Source organism: Talpa occidentalis, unplaced genomic scaffold (genome assembly GCF_014898055.3).
Source record: "Talpa occidentalis isolate TD23 unplaced genomic scaffold, MPIMG_talOcc4v2.1 talOcc4.11, whole genome shotgun sequence".
Classification (NCBI taxonomy): domain Eukaryota; kingdom Metazoa; phylum Chordata; class Mammalia; order Eulipotyphla; family Talpidae; genus Talpa; species Talpa occidentalis.
Genome location: NW_023601104.1, coordinates 63,377,026 through 63,399,660, shown reverse-complemented (window position 1 = coordinate 63,399,660; position 22,635 = coordinate 63,377,026). Strand labels below are relative to the sequence as shown.

The following is a 22,635-nucleotide window of genomic DNA, read 5'->3' as shown; positions in this document are numbered from 1 at the left end:
CTACATAACTATATGCTTTTTCCAAAACTCAGAACTGTGCACTAAAGAAGGTGAATGTTACTGTGTACATAATGATAACAATAAAAATGAAAATGAAAATATTCAGTTTCATGTTTCCTTAAGAAGGTACATAAAATTGAAAACTTATTTTTGCAACTCATATAAAAAGAAATATAAAGGATCACAGTTAATCTAAGCATTAACAGTGGTTATCACTATGTAGTAAGATTATAAATACTTTTTTTCCCTTATCTCCATGTTCTCATTCTCTTACAACAAACATGGAAAATATCAGAGCTACAAATTCCTTCTTACCAGTATAAAAATAAGAATCTTAGGGCAAAAAGGAAACTTACGTTTAACATAGATGAGAACAAAACTTATGAGGTCAAATGACCTCTCTGAGATATACAGAGAAGCTACTGGAATAATGAAAGGAAATGCAATTTTTTTATACAATATACTTTTATGTAACAACAGCTAGGGAAAAAAACAGTAGATAGAAAGATGTTATTTTTTTTATTATGTCCAGATAATTTCTTTCCAGCCTGATAATGAGGATAGTGCCTAGCCATGAAATCTACCTTCTACTTTTGCTTCTTCCTCACAGAGTGGTAAATTAGAGAGAAGCCAAGCTATGCCCACACACTATACATTGGAAAATATTTTCGGAGCAAGAAACCAACATATAGTCTGTAGGGATTTTTTTGGTTTTTTGTTTATTGTTTATTTCATAACCGTAAACTTAGCTCTGCAATCCAGCTAGACTTGGAAGGGGTAAGGAAAATATGGAACCCAGAAAACTGTAGGGAGAGCATAAAGATTATAGGGTATTTCAAGCAGATGGGGACCAAGGGGTGCTCTCCTGAGCTACAGAAGGAATGGTCTGCTGGTTAAGATAAAACACAAGTCAAATTGATTAGATTTGTCCACAGTCAGCAATGCTGATCTTCATGCTGGTCTTGCCATTCCTAGACCCAAAGCCCTCCATGGCTTCCACAACATTCATGCCCTCCTTCACCTTGCCAAAGACCACATGCTTTCCATCCAACCACTCAGTCTTGGCAGTGCAGATGAAAAACTGGGAGCCGTTTGTGTTGGGTCCAGCATTCACCATTGACAAGATTCCAGGACCTGTATGCTTCAGGATGAAGTTCTCATCATGAATTTCTCCCCATAGATGGACTTGCCACCAGTGCCATTATGGCGTGTGAAGTCACCGCCCTGGCACATAAATCCTGGAATAATCCTGTGAAAGCAAGAACCTTTATAACCGAATCCTTTCTCCCCAGTGTTCAGAGCACGGAAGTTTTCTGCTGTCTTTGGAACTTTGTCTGCAAACAGCTCAAAGGAGATGTGGCCCAAGGGCTCGCCATCGACAGCGATATAGAAGAACATGGTGGGGTTCACTGTGGCTGCGCGACGCTGGAGGTCTAGCGGTGGTGGCATCTGCAAGGCTAGTCTGTAGTTTTTCTTCTTGACAGAGGGAAATTTCATTCTTTAACAAATATTAAGATGATGCTAAAATTATTTTGAAAGTATCTTTTAGACTTTAATGTACTCTAATAATTGAGTGCTCATTAAGAAATAATTTTTAAGCAATTTTTAAAATTTTATTTTTATATTCCCCATACAATTGCGACCCCCTTATTTTGACCCCAATCCCTCCCCTCCCAGCCCCCCGCCCCCAAAGAGTGTCTCTGGTTCATAGTTGTTTGTTGATTTTGATTTTCACTTTCTTATAGTTATTCATTTTCCTGGTCCCTTATTTAAGTTTTCTAGATTCCTGCTATGAGAGAGACCATCTGGTATTTTCCTTTTTCTTCCTGGCTTATTTCCCTGAGCATGATCCCTTCCAGCGCCATCCATGTTGCTGCAAATTGCATGTGTTTATCTTTTTTGAATGCTGAGTAATATTCCATGGTGTATATGTACCACATCTTCTTGATCCAGTCATCTATTTTTGGGCATTTGGGTTGTTTCCAAAGCTTAGCTATTGTAAATAGTGCTGCTATAAACATAGGGGTGCATTTATACTTACCAGCTTTAAGTCTCACTCAGATGAAGAAAATCAAAACCAAGCAGTTCCAAATGCCTGGATTACAGGATTTACAATGGTAAGGAAAGGAGTGTCATTACTTAGAAAATAATAAAATTGTTAGGAAATTTAAAATAATCCATTCATCAGTCTCCTAAACATTGTTTCATTAAGACAAAAAAAATAAAAAAGCACAGAGAAATTGAGTACTTTGTCCCAAGTCTCACATTACATTAGGTGACTAGATTCCCACCTAAGACTCCTTCTAGAGGAGCATGGGCAATGGAAGAAGCCACCAGAAAAAAATGAGAACATGAGATGTGCCATAGAGGTTCTAACAGCACCCTCTTCCAGTTGAAAGAAAAACGTTATTTTTATTAATGTTGACTGTAGTTGACTCATGTTTTTTGTTTGTTTGTTTGTTTGGTTGTTTTAAAGATTTATTTATTTATTTATTTATTTATTTATTTATTTATTTATTTATTTATTTATACAAGCACTGGGTATAGTCAGAAGCACTGGAGGGTGAGAGAATTCACCAGAGCCAGAGCGGGGAGCAGAGCAGGCAGAAGGACCGAAGTACACTGCTGAGGGGAGCAGCGGGCGGCAGGAGAGGTCTGCACGCCATGTGGGACCCTCCTCCAGTGGCCAGGGAGCAGCCGGGGATCGAACCGGCGCTGCAGAGGCTGCGGGCAGCTTCACAACCCAGCGCTCAGCCGCTGCGCCACCGGGGAGGCCCGACTCATGTTTTTTAAACCAGAAGGAGGAAAATCTTAGGTCGTAAAAAATCACAGCAGATGATGTTTCTTTTTGGTGGGGAGGAGTATCTATCTCTCACTACAGGTTTGGCAAATTTTTCTTTGCCATTAACTAAGCACTGTGTTACTTCTGGTATCTTCCAAAAGGACTATTGTGCTTATAGCCATTCTCCAGCAATATTTGAAGTCAACAAGTTAGTTCACATCATGAGAGAAATAGGAGTGGGTGGGTAAAGAAGGGAAATCATACCACTAATACTAAATCCTGAGTGTGTCAAAGAATCTTCTGAGATTTATTAGGGTCAAGAAGTTGCCTTCAGGATCCATTTAAGATGATTTCAAAAATAATGGTGCATAGATAGCCATGCCTCAGAGATTGTTCTTGAATTGGAGCACCATAATTTGTTGTTGCCCTCAAGACATTCAGCATAATATTTTAATAGAAATAATTTTTATGTAGAATATAGGCCAACACTTTTCTAACAAAAAATATGATTCAGAAAAGTATTTAGAAAGAAGAAAAAAAAATCCATTAATTCCACCAAGATAGTCACCATTCAACTTTGTTATATTTCCTTCCAGACATTTTTCTGTTTATATTTGTGTGCGAGTCTGCAAACATTTGCTTGTGAATATATAACTCTATTCTGTAGTTACCTTTTTTTACTTAACAATAGAGTCATAGAAATTCATTTTCTTGTCAATAAACACAGACTCATATCATTTTTAACATTGAACAAGCTCTGTAAATGGCCATCTAGATTAATTGACAAATTTCTATAAATCAAAAAAAAATAAAATAAATAAAAATTGTACTTTACTGACCTGACAGAAGAACATGATCTCGAATTAGGAAAGTTGCTATTAGATTCCCCAAAAGAAAAGAAATTCATTTTCTTGTCAATAAACACAGATTCATATCATTTTTAACATTGAACAAGCTCTGTAAATGGCCATCTAGATTAATGACAAATTTCTATAAATCAAAAATATGTTGTCAAACAAATACCTGTTTTATGTCATTAGTTGCTTTACAATTATTTCCTTTCAAAAAGTATCTGGTAATGAAATACCTAGATAGAAGAATATGAATTGTTTAAAGATTTTTTTGTTCATATGAAAAATGCCTCTAGGAAGATTGTTCCAACTTATAGAATATTTAGCAGTATATAAGATTGTCAATTTCCCTAGACCTTTATCAAATAAATATTACTCTTTTGAAAAATTTTGTATTCTCAGAATGAGATGATGTAGTTTGTTACTTTAATTATTAGTGGGACTGAATACATTTCATATATTTATTAGCCAGTGAAAATGTTTCCCTTTGTAACTTGACTTTGTCCAATCTTCTGTGAGTGTTTATATTATATGTATGATAGTTATTTCACAGTAAGATACACATAAGAATGCTCACTGAAACTAGGAAAATGGCAGCTGCCTGAATCTAAATGTCCACATATTCTCTTTATATCATAAGATCAGAAGGTGAACAAGTAAACCACATGTGACCCGAGAGATAGAGAATACTTCAAATTATTTCTAAATAGAGAAATAAATACTAAATTCCACCAGAAACATTACTACATTTCCTATTCCACTACAAGTGTATGAGGCAATCTAAGACAGTCCATGAAAAAGAGAAGAGACGAGTGGGATATATATATATACACATATATATAACACATATGTTTTATATAAATATATATGTATGTATTATATATAAAACATGTTTATATAAACATGTATATGTATGCATGTATGTATATGTATATGTATATGTATATATGTGTATATATATAACATATATTAAAAAAAACAAAATCTCTTCCACCAAAATGTAAGTCCAACTATAAGCTATAAAATGGTAAACACCAATCTGGGATGTGGGGGACTACACCACCAGTTGCAGAGAATTCAGCAAAACTGGTGGTGGCAGTCTTAAAGAGGTATTACTTCTAAAGGGAAAAAAATAGACTGTTAGGAAGTGCCATTAGGATGTGTGCAAGTAATGGAAAAGAAGATGGAAAACATAATGAATCTGCACAAATAAAAGAGAAACATAAGACAAGCCTAAGCTCTGCTTCCCAGCCATCCTCACAATATCATCCATTTAAAAATTGTAATTTACTAGGGCCTCCCCTGGTGGCGCAGCAGTTGAGCTCTGGGTTGCGAGGCTGCCCACAGCCTCTGCAGCGCCAGTTTGATCCCCTGCCACCAGCAAGGGTCCCACAAAAAAAAAATAAAAATAAAAAAGGAAAAAAAATAAATAAAAATTGTACTTTACTGACCTGACAGAAGAACATGATCTCGAATTAGGAAAATTGCTATTAGATTCCCCAAAAGAAAAGAAATCCAAACAAATCTATTCAAAGGATATTGGTGCAAGTATAGCCAAATAGACTGGCCTGAGAAGCCACAACAAATAATTCTCATACTCTGAAAAATGTGGTTACAGAGGGGAAGAGGAAGTGGAGAGGTAGCAAAGGCAGAGGGTGGCAATCTGATGCGGGAGGGGCACTATAACTTTGGTGGAGGGTGAGGTGAGGCTTGTACACATATAAAGGTGAAGATGTACCCACCAAATTTATGTAAAATTATAAATCAGTAGTACAGCAATAAAATTTTATTTTTAAAAAGGAATCTGCCAGTGTTAGATATAGAAATATATTTTCACATTCTGAAATGTAATAAACAACAGAACAATAAACATTAAGGGAAAAAATCACGTTTTACTCCTCAAACATATGTACTATTATATGTCAATTATATCTCAATTTTTAAAAAAGTAGTCCTAGGTAGATAAATCAATAGAAAAATGAATCAAATTACATGAACAGGAAAGAGCAAACCCAAATGCCACCATAAATTTAACAACAAAGATAGAAAAATGAGAGAGAAAGAGAATGCCAGCCTCATTAGGAATGAGACAAAGGCAAGTCAAAACTATAATAAAATTCCACATACAACAGTCTGGCAAACATTTTAAGTTGGCTAATACCAAACAAGCATGTGGGAAAGCAGTTCATCATTACCTGATAAAGGAGAACACGTTTCTATGATTTAGCAACTCCAAGAAAAACACTAACCTATGCACCAGAAGGAAAGAATGCTCATGGCATCATTGTCTTAAAGGGCAAAATGTTCATCAACATACAAAAGATAGGGCCTCCCTGGTGGTGCAGGGGTTAAAGTCTCAGCGCTATCAAGCTACCACCAGTCACTGTGGCCTGAGTTCAATCTCTAGCCAGGGAGTTGACCCACATGGAGCAGCAGGCCTCTCCTGCCTCACCCGCTGCCCCCCCTCAGCAGTGTATTTCAGTAGATCTATCTATTCTGCTCCCCATTCTGTCTCTGGTGACCCCCCACACCCGCTGCACTTCTGGTCTACACCCCCGTTCTTGTATACATAAACAAATAAAAATAAATCTTTTAAAAAAAAACAATAGAACAGATAAATTTGTAGTTGTGTATTCAGACAATGAACTATTCTTCAGTGATGAAAAATGAAGAAACTACAGGCACCTGCATCACCACAGATGAATCTCACATCGATGCTAAACAAAATAAGCAAGTCTCAGAATAATGTGTACAGTATTATTCCAACCAATTTGTAATAGGGAAAATTCACAATATATTGCTTAGGGAAGCATGACTAAGTGGTAAACAATGAAGAACACACAACACAAAATAGAGGACAGTGGTTACCTCTTGGTGGAGAAAATGAGGAATGTTTTTGGCTAAAAGCATACAGTAAGGTTCCAAGTTACTGCCAATATTCTATATCTTTATCTAGGTGCTGCATGGACTACTATTTAGGTTGTATACGTACACTTTTAAACACGTGCAAGTATGATATCTGCTACAATTAAAAATCAAAAGGAAAATATTATAATGGAAACTTCCTTTGGAGCTGCCTTCTTCTGGAATGTTAGCCAGATGAAATTTTTAACATTTTAAACTTGTGTCTCTTGGAAATCAAAACCAAAGCCAACAGGCTGTTCGCCTCAGATTTCAGACCAGTTGGATGAGTGATTTTGCATGTGCTATCTGCTTTGGTTATTTAAGTGACATACTTTCTTTATCTGCCATGAGAAATTCATTTAAGGTGCCAGAAGGCACAAAGCTGCATTTGACTAATAAAATCCTCCGTGTGGCTCATCTTCTCCTTCCTTGTTTATTTGCTACAGTTGCACAACTTGTGGGAAAGCAACTTTCCATTAGTACCTGTACCATCACAAGTATCGAATAGACTCCTAAGTAACTCCACCACGCAGAAGAGAGAGAGAGAGAGAGAGAGAACTCATGTGCGGTTTAAGTATTCATACAAATAGGCAGGTTATAGAGCTGTAGTTTGATAGTGGAGAAAAAGGAAGATAAATATCTGAGCATTTATGAGGGGAGCGAGAGAGAGAGAGAGAGAATTTTGATGTGTCTCATATCAACTCTAAGTATATTACAAACTAATGTAAAATCAATGTAATTTGGGTTCTTTGATCCAGCCATACCTGAAGCTGGGCTCTACCTCAGGACCATTGCATTATATAACTCAAAAATAAAAAGTTCCTTATTTTCCTGTTATCTAAATATTTGAGTTTTGTGTTTAAGTTTAAACATTCCTTACTACAGCACATTGGACTATTGGATGTGGCCATCTGTAAAATGCAACATACTGGCAAAAGTCCCAGAAACAATTGCATTTTGTTAGAGTGAAAATCACATAGGCAGTCTCTGGGCACTCAGCAATTGGTGAGGGTGTGCAGCAGGCACTTAGGTCTAACAAGGAAAGGTCAGCAAGATTTTACATCTCACCTCTCAGTCTCTCAATTAGAGAATTGTTTCAATATTTGCACACATAATATCTTTACTGCCAAATCCATAAAATGTGACTTTGATATGGACCTGTGTGGAGAATTTTCTGTTTCTCATGTAACCTTCTTTGAACAGTCCAGTGGCTCCACCCTGCAAATGAGAAACCCAAATAGTGAATATGGACCCTTCTCTTCCCCTCCATGTTTTCTGAAGAGAACAGAAAACAGCTCCACCTAAGGAATGAAAACTTATAAAGCCTCCAAAACAAGAACTCACTGAGATTGGAGAAGAGAGGAAGGAGAGGTATTAGGTTTGGCCAAGACTTTGAATTAATGCAACCCAGATGTTAGTCTAAAATCTGAACAAGATTATCTTCAAACCCCTTTCCCATTATTGTGGACAGTCCAATGGTGTCCCGAAAGTATCTGGGTTTCCTATGTTCTTTTGTTTTTTAAGATTTATTTATTTATGCATTTATTTATTTAGGTCTTTACCCTCTGGGGTAAAGACCAGAGGTCTGGGGGTAAGAGGATTCACCAGAGACAGAGTAGGGAACAGAACAGGTAGACTCACTGAAATACACTGCTGAGGGGAGCAGAGGGTGAGACAGGAGAGGTCTGCTGTGCCATGTGGGTTGCTCCCTGGCTGGCCGGGGATCGATCTCATGCTACAGAGACTGCGGATTGCTTCATAGTGTGGTGCTTAACCCCTTGCACCACCAGGGAGGCCCTAGGTTTCCTATGTTCTCATGGTCTCATGCAGAATTCCTCGGTTCTATATTAGCTTCTCATCTTCCAGTTCTGATAGTGCTATCAACCACTTTTCCTGATTTTCACAAACCAGCAAGACAAGCAAAAGCCAACACACACACACACACACACAGAGGATTTTGTGAGCTTGACAGATTATAAACATAAAATGCACATGGAAGTTATTCAAAATTCTTTATCATTCTAAGTTGCTCCCACTTCTTCCTACCCCTCACCCTATCTCCTCAGCCACAGCCCCATTCAGTTCAGAGACACCCAAGTATCTCTTTCATTGCCTTCTATGCATGAGAAATACTGCATTTCTCAATACTAACCCCCAAGATTTTAGTGCAAACGTTTTCCTATATAAGCAACTGAGAAGAATTTTGGTTTCCGGTATTAACATAACAAAGTCTGTCACCGTGATATAAGAACGAAATAAAATAGAAGTGTCCCCAGTGAATGGCATATCTGTCAGGGAGGCAAGGCCCTTCTCTCTGGAGACTCAAGCCTCAAGGCAGTGCACCTGGGGAGGACAAAGGGAGGGCAAGGAGGCCTGGAGAAGAGGACCCTACTTAGAAACCAAAAGGGGGGCCTCCCTAGTGGCACAAGGGTTTAAGATGCAACCTATGAAGCCATCTATAGTCACTGCAGCATGATTTTGATCCCTAGCAGGGGAGCTACCCACATGGCGCAGCAGACCTTTCCTGACTCGCCCGCTGCTCCCCTGTATTTCAGTCAATCTGCCTGTTCTGCCCCTCACACTGCCTCTAGTGGATCCTCTCACCCCCCACACTTCTGGCCTGTACCCCAGTTCTTGTATGCATAAATAATCTTTAAAAAAAGAAAAAGAAAAAGAAACCAAGAGAGATAAACAAGTTCCCAAAATTTCAGGAAACACTGTCTCCTTAGGTAATTTTTGCAGATACAGGTTTGAGCTTCCATTTTCAACTCCCTAAATCTTTTTCCAAAACAGTGTTTGGATAACCACAATTATTTTTTGTTTGGGGCCAGGGGGTGGGGGGGGGCGGAGCAGGATTTTTGGATTGTTTCTACTGAGGTATGTTGCTTTACAACACTGTTTATAGTTCAGAGGCATAGGATCCTACCGCTTCAGGTGTATGTTACCATATCACACCCACACTAACCCCATAGTCCTCCACTGTAGTCCCTTGGGGCCCCTCCACCCTTTGCTCTCTCTCTACCCCACCCTCATCCTCTAGTAGCCGCAATTCTACAGTGAGATTTCCAGGGTTTGTTTTCATTTGATTTTTTCTGTCCTTTTATTTCTCTGTATTCCACATTTAAGGAAAATATAAATAAAACAATGTTTGGGGCTGAAGGTGGGAGGAAAAGAGGAGGAATAGCTTAAATTTACTTAGTGAGTGGCTAATGCATTTAAAAACACATTATCTTTGTTGTCTACACAGGGTCTCATCTTGCCCTCAATCCCATTTGCCCAAAGGGAAAAAACTTACACAGACCGTTAAAGCTTTCTCAGCCTCTTTTGGCCCCATTCAGATTTTAGCGGATTAAATATTTATTCAGTTCAAATTTCAAACCCTCTGGCAGGGCTGATTACATCTCAGGACATCTTCCTGTGCCCTCTTTCTCTTGAATTTTAGTGTATGCAGAAGTTAAATAACCTTGAGGAAGGGTCTGGGAGGAAGGATCTCAGGACTGTGGCTCTCCTGCAGGAAAGAGCGGGTCACCTTGTGCCTGGAGGAGCAGCTGGTCCCACCTGCTGCTTTGAGCACCAGTCTTTGCGCACCAGCACTTTGCTGGAGTTGTTGTTCCATATCTTAGATTCCAGCTGAAGGCTCTGATATTTATGATCTCCTAATCCTCACTCTTCTATCTGAAGACTTATATTTTAACAAGGATAGCAGAAACATCAGTGCTGTTTCCCATGCCTTTCCATGCTGTAGAGCAAGGAAAACAAGAGGCTCAGACTCATCAGTTCTCTTCCCAAATGCCCACAAGCAGCTGTTTCTAGCTGCAATGGCTCTACTAACCTGAGAGTCTCTTAGCAAGACAGTTTCAAAGTGGAGTAGGAAGCAAACTCCTACTTCAGTTGCAATCTCAACCTATAAGTGTATAACCAAGAGGTACCCAAGGTAACAAATATCTTTAATTGGTGTGAAAGTTCAAAGGACAGAGCAAGAGAGCAAGAGAGAGTGAGAGAGTGAGAGAGCAAGAGAGCGAGAGGAAAGTATTTAAAGATCTTTATTTAGCATGAAAGGTCAAAGGAGAAGAGGGGAGAAGAGGGGATGGGAGGGGAGGGGAGTGGAGGGACCAAATAACCTAATCTAAGTCTGAAAATTACCCATTCCCTTATGGACACATTCCCTGCCAAACAAAGTAGGGCAGCTGAGGTCTAAGAGCTTGCCACAAGTCTAAGTCACCTTGGGCTGGGGAAGGGGGACACGAGGTTGGTGAGGAGATAGGGAACCACAAGAAAGGGGTTAAGCAGGTTCCAGAGAGCTGGGACAGAAGGAAAGACCTAAAATCCAGAATATACCACCTGCCACAAGATAATGTCCGCCATCATCTCTGCCAAAACACTAACGTCCCAGAAGCAACTTTTCCATGTATCTCTCCTCCATGTATAACTACACAGTGCTCCTTCCCAGCTGCCTCCCATTCAGACACGGCATGCTGGGAGTTACGGTCCAAGGTAGCTGCTTGGATGTGACAATGGGGAAAATGGCACCCATTCACTGTACTACAAATGCTCATACCCCTTTCACTGAGATTCATTCTGTAACAAACCATTTGAAGTTTGGGCCTCTTTTCCCCACCCTTCCTGGCCCAACCCCTACCCTGAACTGAGGTATACAGGTGAGGTGATGCTGACAAGATAATTAACTCAGGGGAACTGAGGATCTGTTCATTCAACACATTTTTATTGAAAACCTATTATATGCCAGACACTCCTCACCATTTTGGGGATATAGCAGCAAACATCACTTGAGACCCTTTTTTCCTTGGAGTTTATATTTTACTTAAGGGAGGATAGTTAATAAGCCTACATACACAAAATATATATGGTCAGTTTGTTATAGACACCAAGAAGAAAAAGTAAAGAAGGGTATAGAGAGTGAAGACTAGAGACATTCCCGAGTGAATAATGTAGAGATACAGTAGACTCATCACATGCCCTCTAGTGGTGAGTGTGTGTATGTGCATGTGTGTGTTGGGAAGGGGATGTTTCTGGGGAAGGGACTTTAGAGACTGGAGACCTAAGAAACTGCCTTCTTGGGAAGAAAAATGCTGAAGGGGTGACTCTCGGGCTTTGCAGCAGATAGAGTCAGCACACATTTCATGAAAAGAGGAGAGAAAGGTGGATCTGAAAAGCAAATAAGGAAAAGAGCTGGTGGAGATAGTGACTCAAGGCCTCCCATGTCAGCTATGGAGCCCTTCAATGGCAGTGTTCTGGATATGCAAGATCTAGCATCTTCAAACAACTCACATGTGCTCTTATAGAAAATTTCATCCAGTCCTTATTCAAACCAGTGCCAGGCTTAGCCAGCAGAGAGTTTGGTCATCAAGAGCAGGAAGTGCTGGGCCAACTTCAGGAAAACACGAGATGGTCCAATGATACATCCACTCAAAAAACCATTAAGGGGCCTCCCCGGTGGCGCAGCGGTTGAACACTGGGTTGCGAAGCTGTCCACAGCCTCTGCAGCACCGGTTCGATCCCCGGCTGCTCCCAGGCCACCAGAGGAGGGTCCCACATGGCGCGCAGACCTCTCCTGCCACCCTCTGCTCCCCTCAGCAGTGTACTTCGGTCCTTCTGCCTGCTCTGCTCCCCGCTCTGGCTCTGGTGAATTCTCTCACCCTCCTGCGCTTCTGACTATACCCAGTGCTTGTATAAATAAATAAAAATAAATCTTCAAAAAAAAAAAAAAAGACTTAACTCTTGATGTGTTACTTTAGAAAAAATAAATAAATTTTAAAAAAAAAACCACTATGGATACAAAGTCAGATGTCCCCCAAAACTTAAGAGTTTAAGGGACTAGAAAGAGTTAAATCCCAGAAATGATCTCAGAAACCACGCAGTTCAAAAGTGTCATTTCAAATATAATTCTCTAGGAATATAATAAAGTAGTTTTGAGAACATTCAAAGAAGGGGAGGCATTTTAATACACAGTCTTGAAGGATAAATACAGGTTGTCTGACGAGTGGGTTACATATAAGCATATCTGCCCTGCCTCAGTCTACCAACCCTCAGAATCCATCAGCCCAGTCTGGGAATTTGAAGGAAGGCCCCATGGTTCCCACACTCCAGTCTTTTGCAATCACCATCCCTGTTACACTACTTAAACAGAACAAGGCATATTTTTTAAAATCACATTTGTCTAAAATGTCAGATAATAGAACAAGATGGGTCATTCCCTGACTGAACTCAAACTGAGTTCCCTGACTCTCAACTCCAAGATAAGTTCAGAGAAAGGAGAAGTCACCTGGATTCTCTAAAACCCCTGACTCCAACCACGCCAGCTTATCACAGAGGCTGTGGATACAAGTTTCTCCACCACGTGTTAACCCCTATTGCCATCCAGGAATGATTCCCATCAACACAGTTACAATTTCCCAATGACTATTGAATTTCCCCATGTGAGATTTCTAAAGGGAAAAAAAAATCAAAAAATGAGTAAATGCCTAAAAGACATAAAATTATAAACCCTTGGCCATGAGTTCTAGTAACAACTCTATTCTACCTAACTGGGTGACTTTCAGCAACTCCCATGCCCTCTCTGAAGCCTAATGTGCACACATTTGTGAAATGAGGACATAGTTCATTATGTCTGAGGGCCCGCCAGGAATGAAATTAAGGGGTTTCATGTTTCTACTGTAAAAAAAAAAATATGACAAAATTACTAATATCCTTATTTGTCAAAATCTACATAATTTCAGATATAATTACCGTTTAATTCTTATTATTATAATTACTGATTAATTCATAACTCCAGATATAATTACCATTTAATTCTTATTATTCCAGGCCAGTGGAATATCATAGCAACACAAGCATCTGAGAGCACTGACCCCTCTTATTCCTTTTACCAGCACTTGGACAAACAAATCCATGGCAACATAATCATTCAAAATAGTTTTGACCTTTTGTCAGAAAATGTTCTTATTATGAGCACACAATGTAAGTATGATATTTTCCCCCATGTTGTCCTTGCTTGGAGCACCTCCCATAATTCAAGCTAGCAAGATACTTTGAAAATATACATATGTTGAAATTTGACTTAAAATGACTGTTTCTCATAGTTTACACTGACTACAAAGGGAGTTAACTGGTAAGATGTACGTGTTTTTGGGTGCCCTCTATATGCTTTTACAAGTGTTTTTTTCTCTTTGATGATTTAAACCATATGTTGAGGTAGTTAGAGGATTATTTTATCAGGGATCCTCCAGTGTGAAAGAAATACCAGGGCAGAGCCCACAGTTTATGCAAGATGTGTATACACACATGTGCACACACACACACACACACTCGCACGTGAGCAGAGTTGGGTGTAAATCATCCTTTGCCCTCCAGCAGTTGGACTGCCATATTGATTAATAGGACCTGTCACATTAATTTAATTCTGGATTTCTCTAAAGCATAGTTTTGATACAAATATAAACTGTAGAGTAATGGAATGTGTTAAGCCCTTAACAAATGAATGTTTAATGACTATTTGTGAAAACAAACATAAATAATGAGAAACAAAAACTACAGGATTTGGTCAATTTATCCTCTAAGTTTGCAAAGCTTGTAAAATATTTAGAGGAAGACTTGTCATAGCATACTTCAAATTATGCCCTTGAAAATTATTTTTGTGATAGACTCTGCCAGTGTCCTGGTGGATATCTTCCTACTGAATAAATTCAAATAGCTCAGTGATGCTAAGACCTGCACAATATGCTCACCCAGAGATGCCTCTTGAACACCTTCTATGTACTTAAATACAAGCATCTGGGGCAAATATAGGTTTTGACTCTTGTCATTTCTGATCAGCAAATATTCAATAGTAAGGCCAAGAATGATATATATTTTTTAACGATTTGTTTGTTTGTTTGTTTGTTTGTTTGTTTGTTTATTCAAGCACTGGGTACAGTCAGAAGCACGGGAGGGTGAGAGAATTCACCAGAGCCAGAGCGGGGAGCAGAACAGTCAGACTGATGAAATACACTACTAAGGGGAGCAACGGGCGCAGCAGGAGATGTCTGCGTGCCATGTAGGACCCTCGCCAGCGGCCGGGGTTTGAACCGGCACTGCAGAGGCTGCGGGCAGCTTCACAGCCAAGCACTCAACCACTGCGCCACTGGGGAGGCCCAAGAATGATATCTTAAGAAGGATCTGAGACTGCATGTAAGATCAGAGTCCTGACTGATTGTTGGTGTCTGCAATAGAAGGAGGCAGAAGTGACCACACATGTGTTGCACGTCTTCACCCTTCTGCAAACACATCCTTGTCCTGAACACCATGCATGGTGCTGGAAGAACAGTCTTCCTTTCACATACTTTTCATCATATCATCAACCCTTTCTGGAAGTTAATGTAGCGCCAGATTGCACTTCAGATCAACTACAAGCATTAATTCACATCTCCTACCAATTTATTGCATTTTCTAATTGCCCCCACCACCTCTTTCTTACATCCCCAATTAGGTCCTCAATTTTTTTTTTCTATGGCTCCCTGTGACATAATTCCTGTATGTGTCACTAGATTCCCTTCATGTTACTCTACCACCCCTAACTATTCCCACCTCCTTGCCTTTGCTCATTCATCCCTCTTCCTTGTGTCCTGGCCAGTTCCTTCTGCAAAGACCTCAATTTAACATTCAAGAATCTTTGGTGACAGGCAGATTTCTGATTCTTGATTTTAGCCCCATTTCCTCAGTCTTATGCTGTATATTATACACTGAATTATCACACCCTTATTTTTATGTTGATTTATAACCATTCTCTGATCTTTTCAATAGGATGTTTTCTTCTTTTTTTATTAAAAAAGATGTACCATAAAGACAGAAAACACATCTTCTAATTTTCCACACTCTCAACTCATGCATCTTATCTGAATAAATGCAGTGTTATGATGTTGCTATTATGATATGTCAACAAGCATCATACAGTTTTTTTCCCAAGGATTTATTTATTTATACAAGCACTGGGGTACAAGCCAGAGGCATGGGAGAGTGAGAGAATTCACCAGACAGAGCAGGGAGCAGAACAGGTTGAAGGTCCAAAATACACTGCTGAGGGGAGCAGAGGGCAAGACAGGAGAGGTCTGCCACGCCATGTGGGTAGCTCCCTGACCAGCTGGGAATTGAACCGGCACTGCAGAGGCTGCAGACAGCTTCACAGCACTGCGCCCAACCTGCTGCGCCACCAGGGAGGCACCATACAGTATTTTAAATATTCTATTTTCTACCATGTATTATATGGAAGAGAGAAAAAGAATAAGGGATAATAATATTTTCTCTTTGTTTTCTATACTGAGACACAAGTCTTATTTGCATGATCTCATTCAATGCTTATAAAAACCCTATGAAGAAAATATTATTAATGCACATTTTCCAGGTGAGAAACTTGAGGTTCAAAGGGAACAAGAGATGTGCTCAAGGTCACATAGTTACTAATAAAACAGTCTTCCTGCTGTACCGCACTGCCTCCTCTCCAACTAGGTTCAAAGAAGGAAAATGCCTTTTACTGAAAAAAAAAAAAAATTAGCCCAGGTAGAGAGGTTCAGGATGTTGAAAGATCCAAACATTTTGGAATCCTCAGCTGACTAAGGACACTTTTTTTTACACAAACAAGAGAAGGAAATATGTCATCATGTTACTTTTTTGTAACCTCAATGGAGAAAAAACTAATGCATTTCAAAAGCTCGACATCTACGTTATACCACAGGTCAAAGCAGGCAGAATGAATTTGTTCCATCCACTCATTTCTCATATTGATATCACTCTTCTCAACTTCCATGTAAACAATCATTTTTTAAAAAAAAAATCTTCTTTTCATTGCCTTTCTTATCCTTCCTGGCAACCAAAACAAAAACAGTCAAGAAATGAATCTGAACCTAGCTCTGGCAGAAGGAGAAACAAAGTCATATATTAGTTTTTGTTGATGATAAGTTAAAAGTCTCATACCACATGATTTTATTTATAAAAGATTTATTTTGGAAAAGGCAAACCTATAGAGAGATCAAATCAGTGGTTGCCAGGGGCAGGGGTAAGAGGAAAAAATTGACTACAAAGGGGCATGAGGGAACTTGGTGGGATGATGGAAATGTTCTGTATCTCCAATATGGTGGTGGTTACACAACTGTATTCATTTGTCAAAACTCACTAAACTGTATACCTAGAAAGGATGAATTTCACTCGATGTAATTATACCTCACTAAAACTGTTTTTAAAATAAAATAAATATGCCTTGAATAATTTGAAGCATAAAATCTGACAGTATCAAGAGAATATAGATCTTGTCTGCATATAGATGTACACAACTTGCCTGTTACAATATGTACTTTAGTTCAGATAATAATCTAGTATATGGTTGTTGCTTTTTTCCTCAAATAATTTAAAAGTGGCAAGAGCATCTCATTAGACTGACACATTTTTTTGTGGAACAGAGCCATCCCCTTAAAGAAATCAAGATCCCACAGTCTAAACCTTTTCCCCATGCAGTAAAACTACTAGTTGGTATATCAATAAAACCTTGATAAGAGAGATCCTTCTTGGTGGAGCTGGCCTCTCCAACACCTCGTTCAGTTGCAGTACATTTGTAATTAACACGATAGCTGTGACACTACCTAGATTACACTTCTCAGAAGACGAGATATCCCAGGGTACTTTAACCACCCCCAATGCACACAAAAAAATTGCAAATGGAATAATTCACTTAAAATCATTAAAATTCTGATCTTTCAAAGTAAGTTAAGGAAGGACCTAGTATTACAATCTATCATTAGTATACTACATATCAGAAAAATATTCTTTTGTTGACTTGGTTTATTAGTATGATAATATAGTTATTTATGATTATATTACCCAGAATGTTCAGAAAGAAAAGTTGTATCAAACCTTTCATTTTTTTCATTTCCCATACGATTTTTTAAAATTTTTTTATTTTATATATTTTTACATCATTTTTCATTTTTGCACAATGTATTCATTTTCGCACAATGTATTCATTTTCATCTCGGTTATAGTCCCCATACAATTCCTACCACCCTTGTTTTGATCCTATTCCCTACTCCCTCCCTCCCCCTGTAGTGTGTCTCTGGTTTATAGTTGCTTGTTGGTTTTGATTTTTAAAATGTTTATGTGTTAAAAGTGTGGACTTTGTTAATAATAATGGAAGCTCACCATACTTATTAAATTTTATGAACATATACCTAACTTCTAAGTATATTTTTATAACCATAATCTTAATATTTATGTGCTTAGTCATTATGAAACTGTAAAGTATGTTAACCTATCTAAAGTTTATGGTAAGAATTTTAAATCTCTGGCTATAAATTGATTCTGAAGAACTGAATCTAGGATCATTACCTAATACAGAATGGCCTGGTTTTTTAAATATGGTTTTAATTCTGCTATTTCAACAGAATAAAGTATAAACAAAAAAATACAGCTACTTAACGACCTATGACTTCACTTCTAAACAAGATTTGTTTATTTTTAAGTAACAAAAGGGGTAGATAAGAGCACTGGCCCATGCTATTTGTATATAATAACGATGTTATTTGTATATAATATGTTATTTGTATATAATAACGATCACAAAAACCTAAACTCCTTTTCAAATTATAATATCAGGCAATAGTCACCTTAAATTCGAAACAAGTATTTTATTAGCAATTAGTTTCAGATATTATTAGATTTCATGAAGATGAATAGTATGCTTGCTAGAAAGAGGTGGTTCACCAAAAGACTATAGCAGCTGAGGTTGAAACATGTCTATAAATGTTAAAACACCAGTCTGCTCTAGGGTGTGTTCTAAAAATTGATGCACTGAGCACAGATCAAGATCTGAGAATCTGCTTGAGTTTCCAAGTGTTGTTAGGTAATAGGCAGCATTTTCCAATATGTTTAGTTACACTGCTACCCATGCAGAACTTTGGAATCAGTATAGTATAGGGGTTTTGATACCATGATTCCCTTTAGAGCAAATAACCATGGAATGAGATATCCTAAGACTTATCTATAAAATGGGGGTCAATGGTATCCTTTAAAGAAGTGGTGAGTATGCAATGAGAGAATGCCTGTAATGCTCAGAACAGCACCTGCAATATTCTTGGCATTCCTGACTTGTTGCATATTTTTGTTGTGACTGTGGTTGTGATTGTGATAGTAGCTGCAGTTACTGAAATATCTGCTATTTTCCAAACACTGACACATTTAATTATCTTTATCTATGCAATGCAATAGCTTATGTCCATTTTGCAGAAGGGAAAACTGATCTCAGCGAGATAATCTAAATTCATGTAAAAATGTGTCTGACATCATAGTATTTATGTTTCCATTCCAACAGCATCACACTTTGTCCATCATCTTCACACGTTTGGGAGGGAAATCAAAATTGTCTTTACTCAAAATAGTACAAAGAAGCATGACTTAAAACAAACAACATCTAAAAGTCTAAGAACACAGTCATTAATTCCCAATAAAAACATTCACATTTAATGATAAAGGACTGATCACAAAAATCTACAAAGAGCTGATGAGACTCAACAACAACAAAGAAAATAATCCAGTCAAAAAATGGGCAGAAGAGCTAAAAAGAAACTTCTCTGAAGAGGAAATGCAAATGGCCAACAGGCATATGAAAAAATGTTCAACATCACTTGCAATCAGGGAAATGCAAATCAAAACTACCATAAGATACCATCTTACACCAGTGAGAATGGCACATCTTAAAAAAACTAGCAACAACAAATGTTGGCGAGGGTGTGGAGAAAAAGGAACTCTTCTGCACTGTTGGTGGGAGTGCAAACTGGTCCAACCACTATGGAGAGCTGTGTGGAGATTTCTGGACCTACTAAACATAGAGCTTCCATATGATCCAGCAATTCCACTCCTAGGTATTTACCCAAAGGACACAGAAACATCAATTCCAAAGAACACCTGCACCCCTATGTTTATAGCAGCACTATTTACAATAGCTAAGCTTTGGAAACAGTCCAAATGCCCAAAAATAGATGACTGGATCAAGAAGATGTGGTACATATATACCATGGAATATTACTCAGCATTCAAAAAAGATAAACACATGCAATTTGCAGCAACATGGATGGCGCTGGAAGGGATCATGCTCAGCGAAATAAGCCAAAAAGAAAAAGAAAAATACCGGATGGTCTCACTCATAGCAGAAATCTAGAAAACTTAAATAAGGGACCAGGAAAATGAATAATTATAAGAAAGTGAAAATCAAAATCAACAAAAAACTATGAACCAGAGACACTTTTTGGGGGATGGGAGGCGGGAGGGGAGGGATTGGGGTCAGAATGGGGAGGTTGCAATTGTATGGGGAATATAAAAATAAAATTTATTATTTAAAAAAAAATTCATATTTATTCTCTACCAAGTCAGACAATCTTGAAATATACTAAGTAAAAGCAGGTGTGTTACTAAATGTTTAAATGAATTTTCAAAGTTCTTTAAAGAAAATAAATGTTAAAACTTAGTTTTAAGTATGCACCAGTTAATTGGCAGAAAAATTAACAAGGACATTTATAGTTTAGTAACCTCTTCAGTAGCTGGTCAGAGGCAAAGTCTTCATTCTGAAATGGAGACTACATGTTACTCTAATTCTTTTCCCATCTCTGCACTAGTAATTTACCATCAACCTTTCTTGTAATTCTCTCAGGAAAAATACAAACTTACTACTCATAACCTCCTCTTCTGTAGACATGGCATTTATTTTCTATACCACATATAGATTATGGTTTATATTTTTCTTGAGTCACACCCTTTTTCATGTGTCTTATTTTCTCAATGAGTCAGACAATAGATGGACTATTACATTCCTCTTCCTAATTTTTCTTAAATTATATCTCAGAATACATTTTTCAAATGCAATTTAAATTCTAAATATAAGATGGCCCTTAACACCACATCACTGTGTTTGTTACTGTTAATCCACATAGACAGTCCTACTAAAGCACAAAAACTATGTAAGCCAGTGGGAATTTACCAATAAAGCATAAAATAGCACAGAGAAGCAGATGTTTAATATGCTGTGATGGACCCATTGGACAACTCTCAAAAGACAAAAAGACATGGGGTCAAATCATTCAGCACTGACCAAAAGGATTGGAATTTTTTTTCTTGCAAGCCAATATACCCAATAAGATTTTTACAAAAAGAAGAAAACAGGAATGTGCATAGTAAAAACAGTTTGTCCCAGGGAATTTCTCATTCTCAATTGAGTTTTTCAAGTCAAACCAGCTGAAATAGAAAGACTTGAATGGCTATACTTCAAGAGCAATAACCTGATTTTTGGTTTGTAGTCTGAGAGTTTAAAATGGGTTAGATAAGCAACTGTACATCCCATCTACAAGGGGGGTGGGAGAGGGGCAAAGAACTGATATCTGTACCACCAGGGCCATGGAATGAAATGTACACATTACCAGTTAAGTGTGCAATGTTACAAGGTGCAAATTCTCGAATGTAGTCAATGTGGGAATCTGGGCTCAAATCTGAATGTTAGCATGTCGTTGGTGTATTTCCAGTCTCCACAGTTTCTTACCCTGACATCTTTCATCACACTCATTAAGAAAGAGAAGAGTACATGTGGTTACCAGATTCATTTTTGTTTCTGAAAGAAATCCGCATCCTTTAATTACCCTTACCATCTTATTGCCCCAATTATTACTGCAACTTTGAAATAATTCTTATTTGACATAGGCTTTTTAATCATGAATAAACAAGACCACACACCCTTCTGATTGATACATTAGAAACATATGTCTATTATGATAAATACTCTCATGGAAAAAAAAGTTTTAGTGAAAAGCCAAAAGTGAAATTCAGTAATGGAACCAGACTCACCTCTCACCCACTTCCCTCCTTTTCTAGTGTGGCCTCTCTCCAGGCTAACAGAACCTCACTGTGCAGAATGCACTATGATAGCGCGGTCCTCTCTGTCAGAATAGCTCCGTTTGGCCTAGATGGTTCAGAGTGTGAGTCTGATCTCTAAGAGCTAGAAATCACAGACATAAAGAGAGGAGAAACTGATTGTGACACAAAACTTGTCCAATTTAGGACCTGACTCTGAAGGACATTCTTTAATTTTCCCACCTTAAGTTGTCCAAGCTTTTAACCAGATGACATTGAAGAGCAATTGGATTTTTTTAAAAAATGCTAGATGCTGAATGGAAAATTTCAAAGCTGACAAATTATCAACATGTGAGATGTATGCAGAATGACTGGCATCCACGGGATATAGTTTGCATACGTTTGTACATAGCATGTAGGGAGAACAATGTGAGATCCCACAGCACAGAATAGTGACATAAGAGAACACAAATACAAGAAGCAAAGAGGAAGGGAGGAAAGATTAAAGAAATGAAATAATAGAAGACAGAAAAAATAAATGGATTAGAAAAGATGTCACTAAAGATAAAAGAGAGAATGAAGATAAGTTTGAAAACAGTATTTTATTTTGTCACTCTTAAGAGATTGTATACTGGCAGTAGAGTTTTTGAGGGTTTATGTGTATTGTTTTGTTTTGTTTTTTACCTCAGATGTTGATGAAGATTGAAGATGTGAGGTCAAGAAACTGAAAATTGATGAGACTGCCGATTGGTTTGGAGAAATGAAGCCAGTTAGAAAGGAAGAAGAACTGTGATCTCTCAAAGCGACATGGTTAGTAGTTGAGAATTGTGTCATTGTATAGTGTCAGAGCTGAAGGCAAAATCTGGAGAAATATACCTTTCCATAGCAAAGGTTTGCAGTGGTGAGGATTAATAATTGCACCAAACATATTTCAAGTTCAATAGCTATCTGCTAGAAAAAATTGAATTACAACAAGTTGGGTTAAAAAATGAATAAAAGTAGGGAGCTAAAACAGAGCCTTAGAAGATGCTCACAGCATGAAAATAAGTCAACCGGAATCGACCTAGAAGCAATGACAAAAAGAGGAAGGAGATGAAATGGGGAGGCCTGGTGTCAAGGAAGCCAAAATTAAGGGATATTTAAAAGAAAAGCCGGTTATAAATGTCAAATGAAATGAAGTCATGTTTAAAAACAGTTATCTGTTAGAGGCAGAGGGAATGT

At 38.1% G+C, this 22,635-nt stretch overlaps 1 protein-coding gene across 1 annotated transcript; it reads right to left on the bottom strand.

Moving 5' to 3' along the window:
• Positions 1-722: 722 nt before the first annotated feature.
• On the bottom strand, positions 723-1,497 carry LOC119238103 (peptidyl-prolyl cis-trans isomerase A-like). The gene is given in 2 exon segments (XM_037501837.2): positions 723-1,164; positions 1,167-1,497. Coding segments are annotated over 2 exon segments (576 nt in total). The 3' UTR covers positions 723-919.
• Between the last annotated feature and the right edge of the window lie 21,138 nt (positions 1,498-22,635).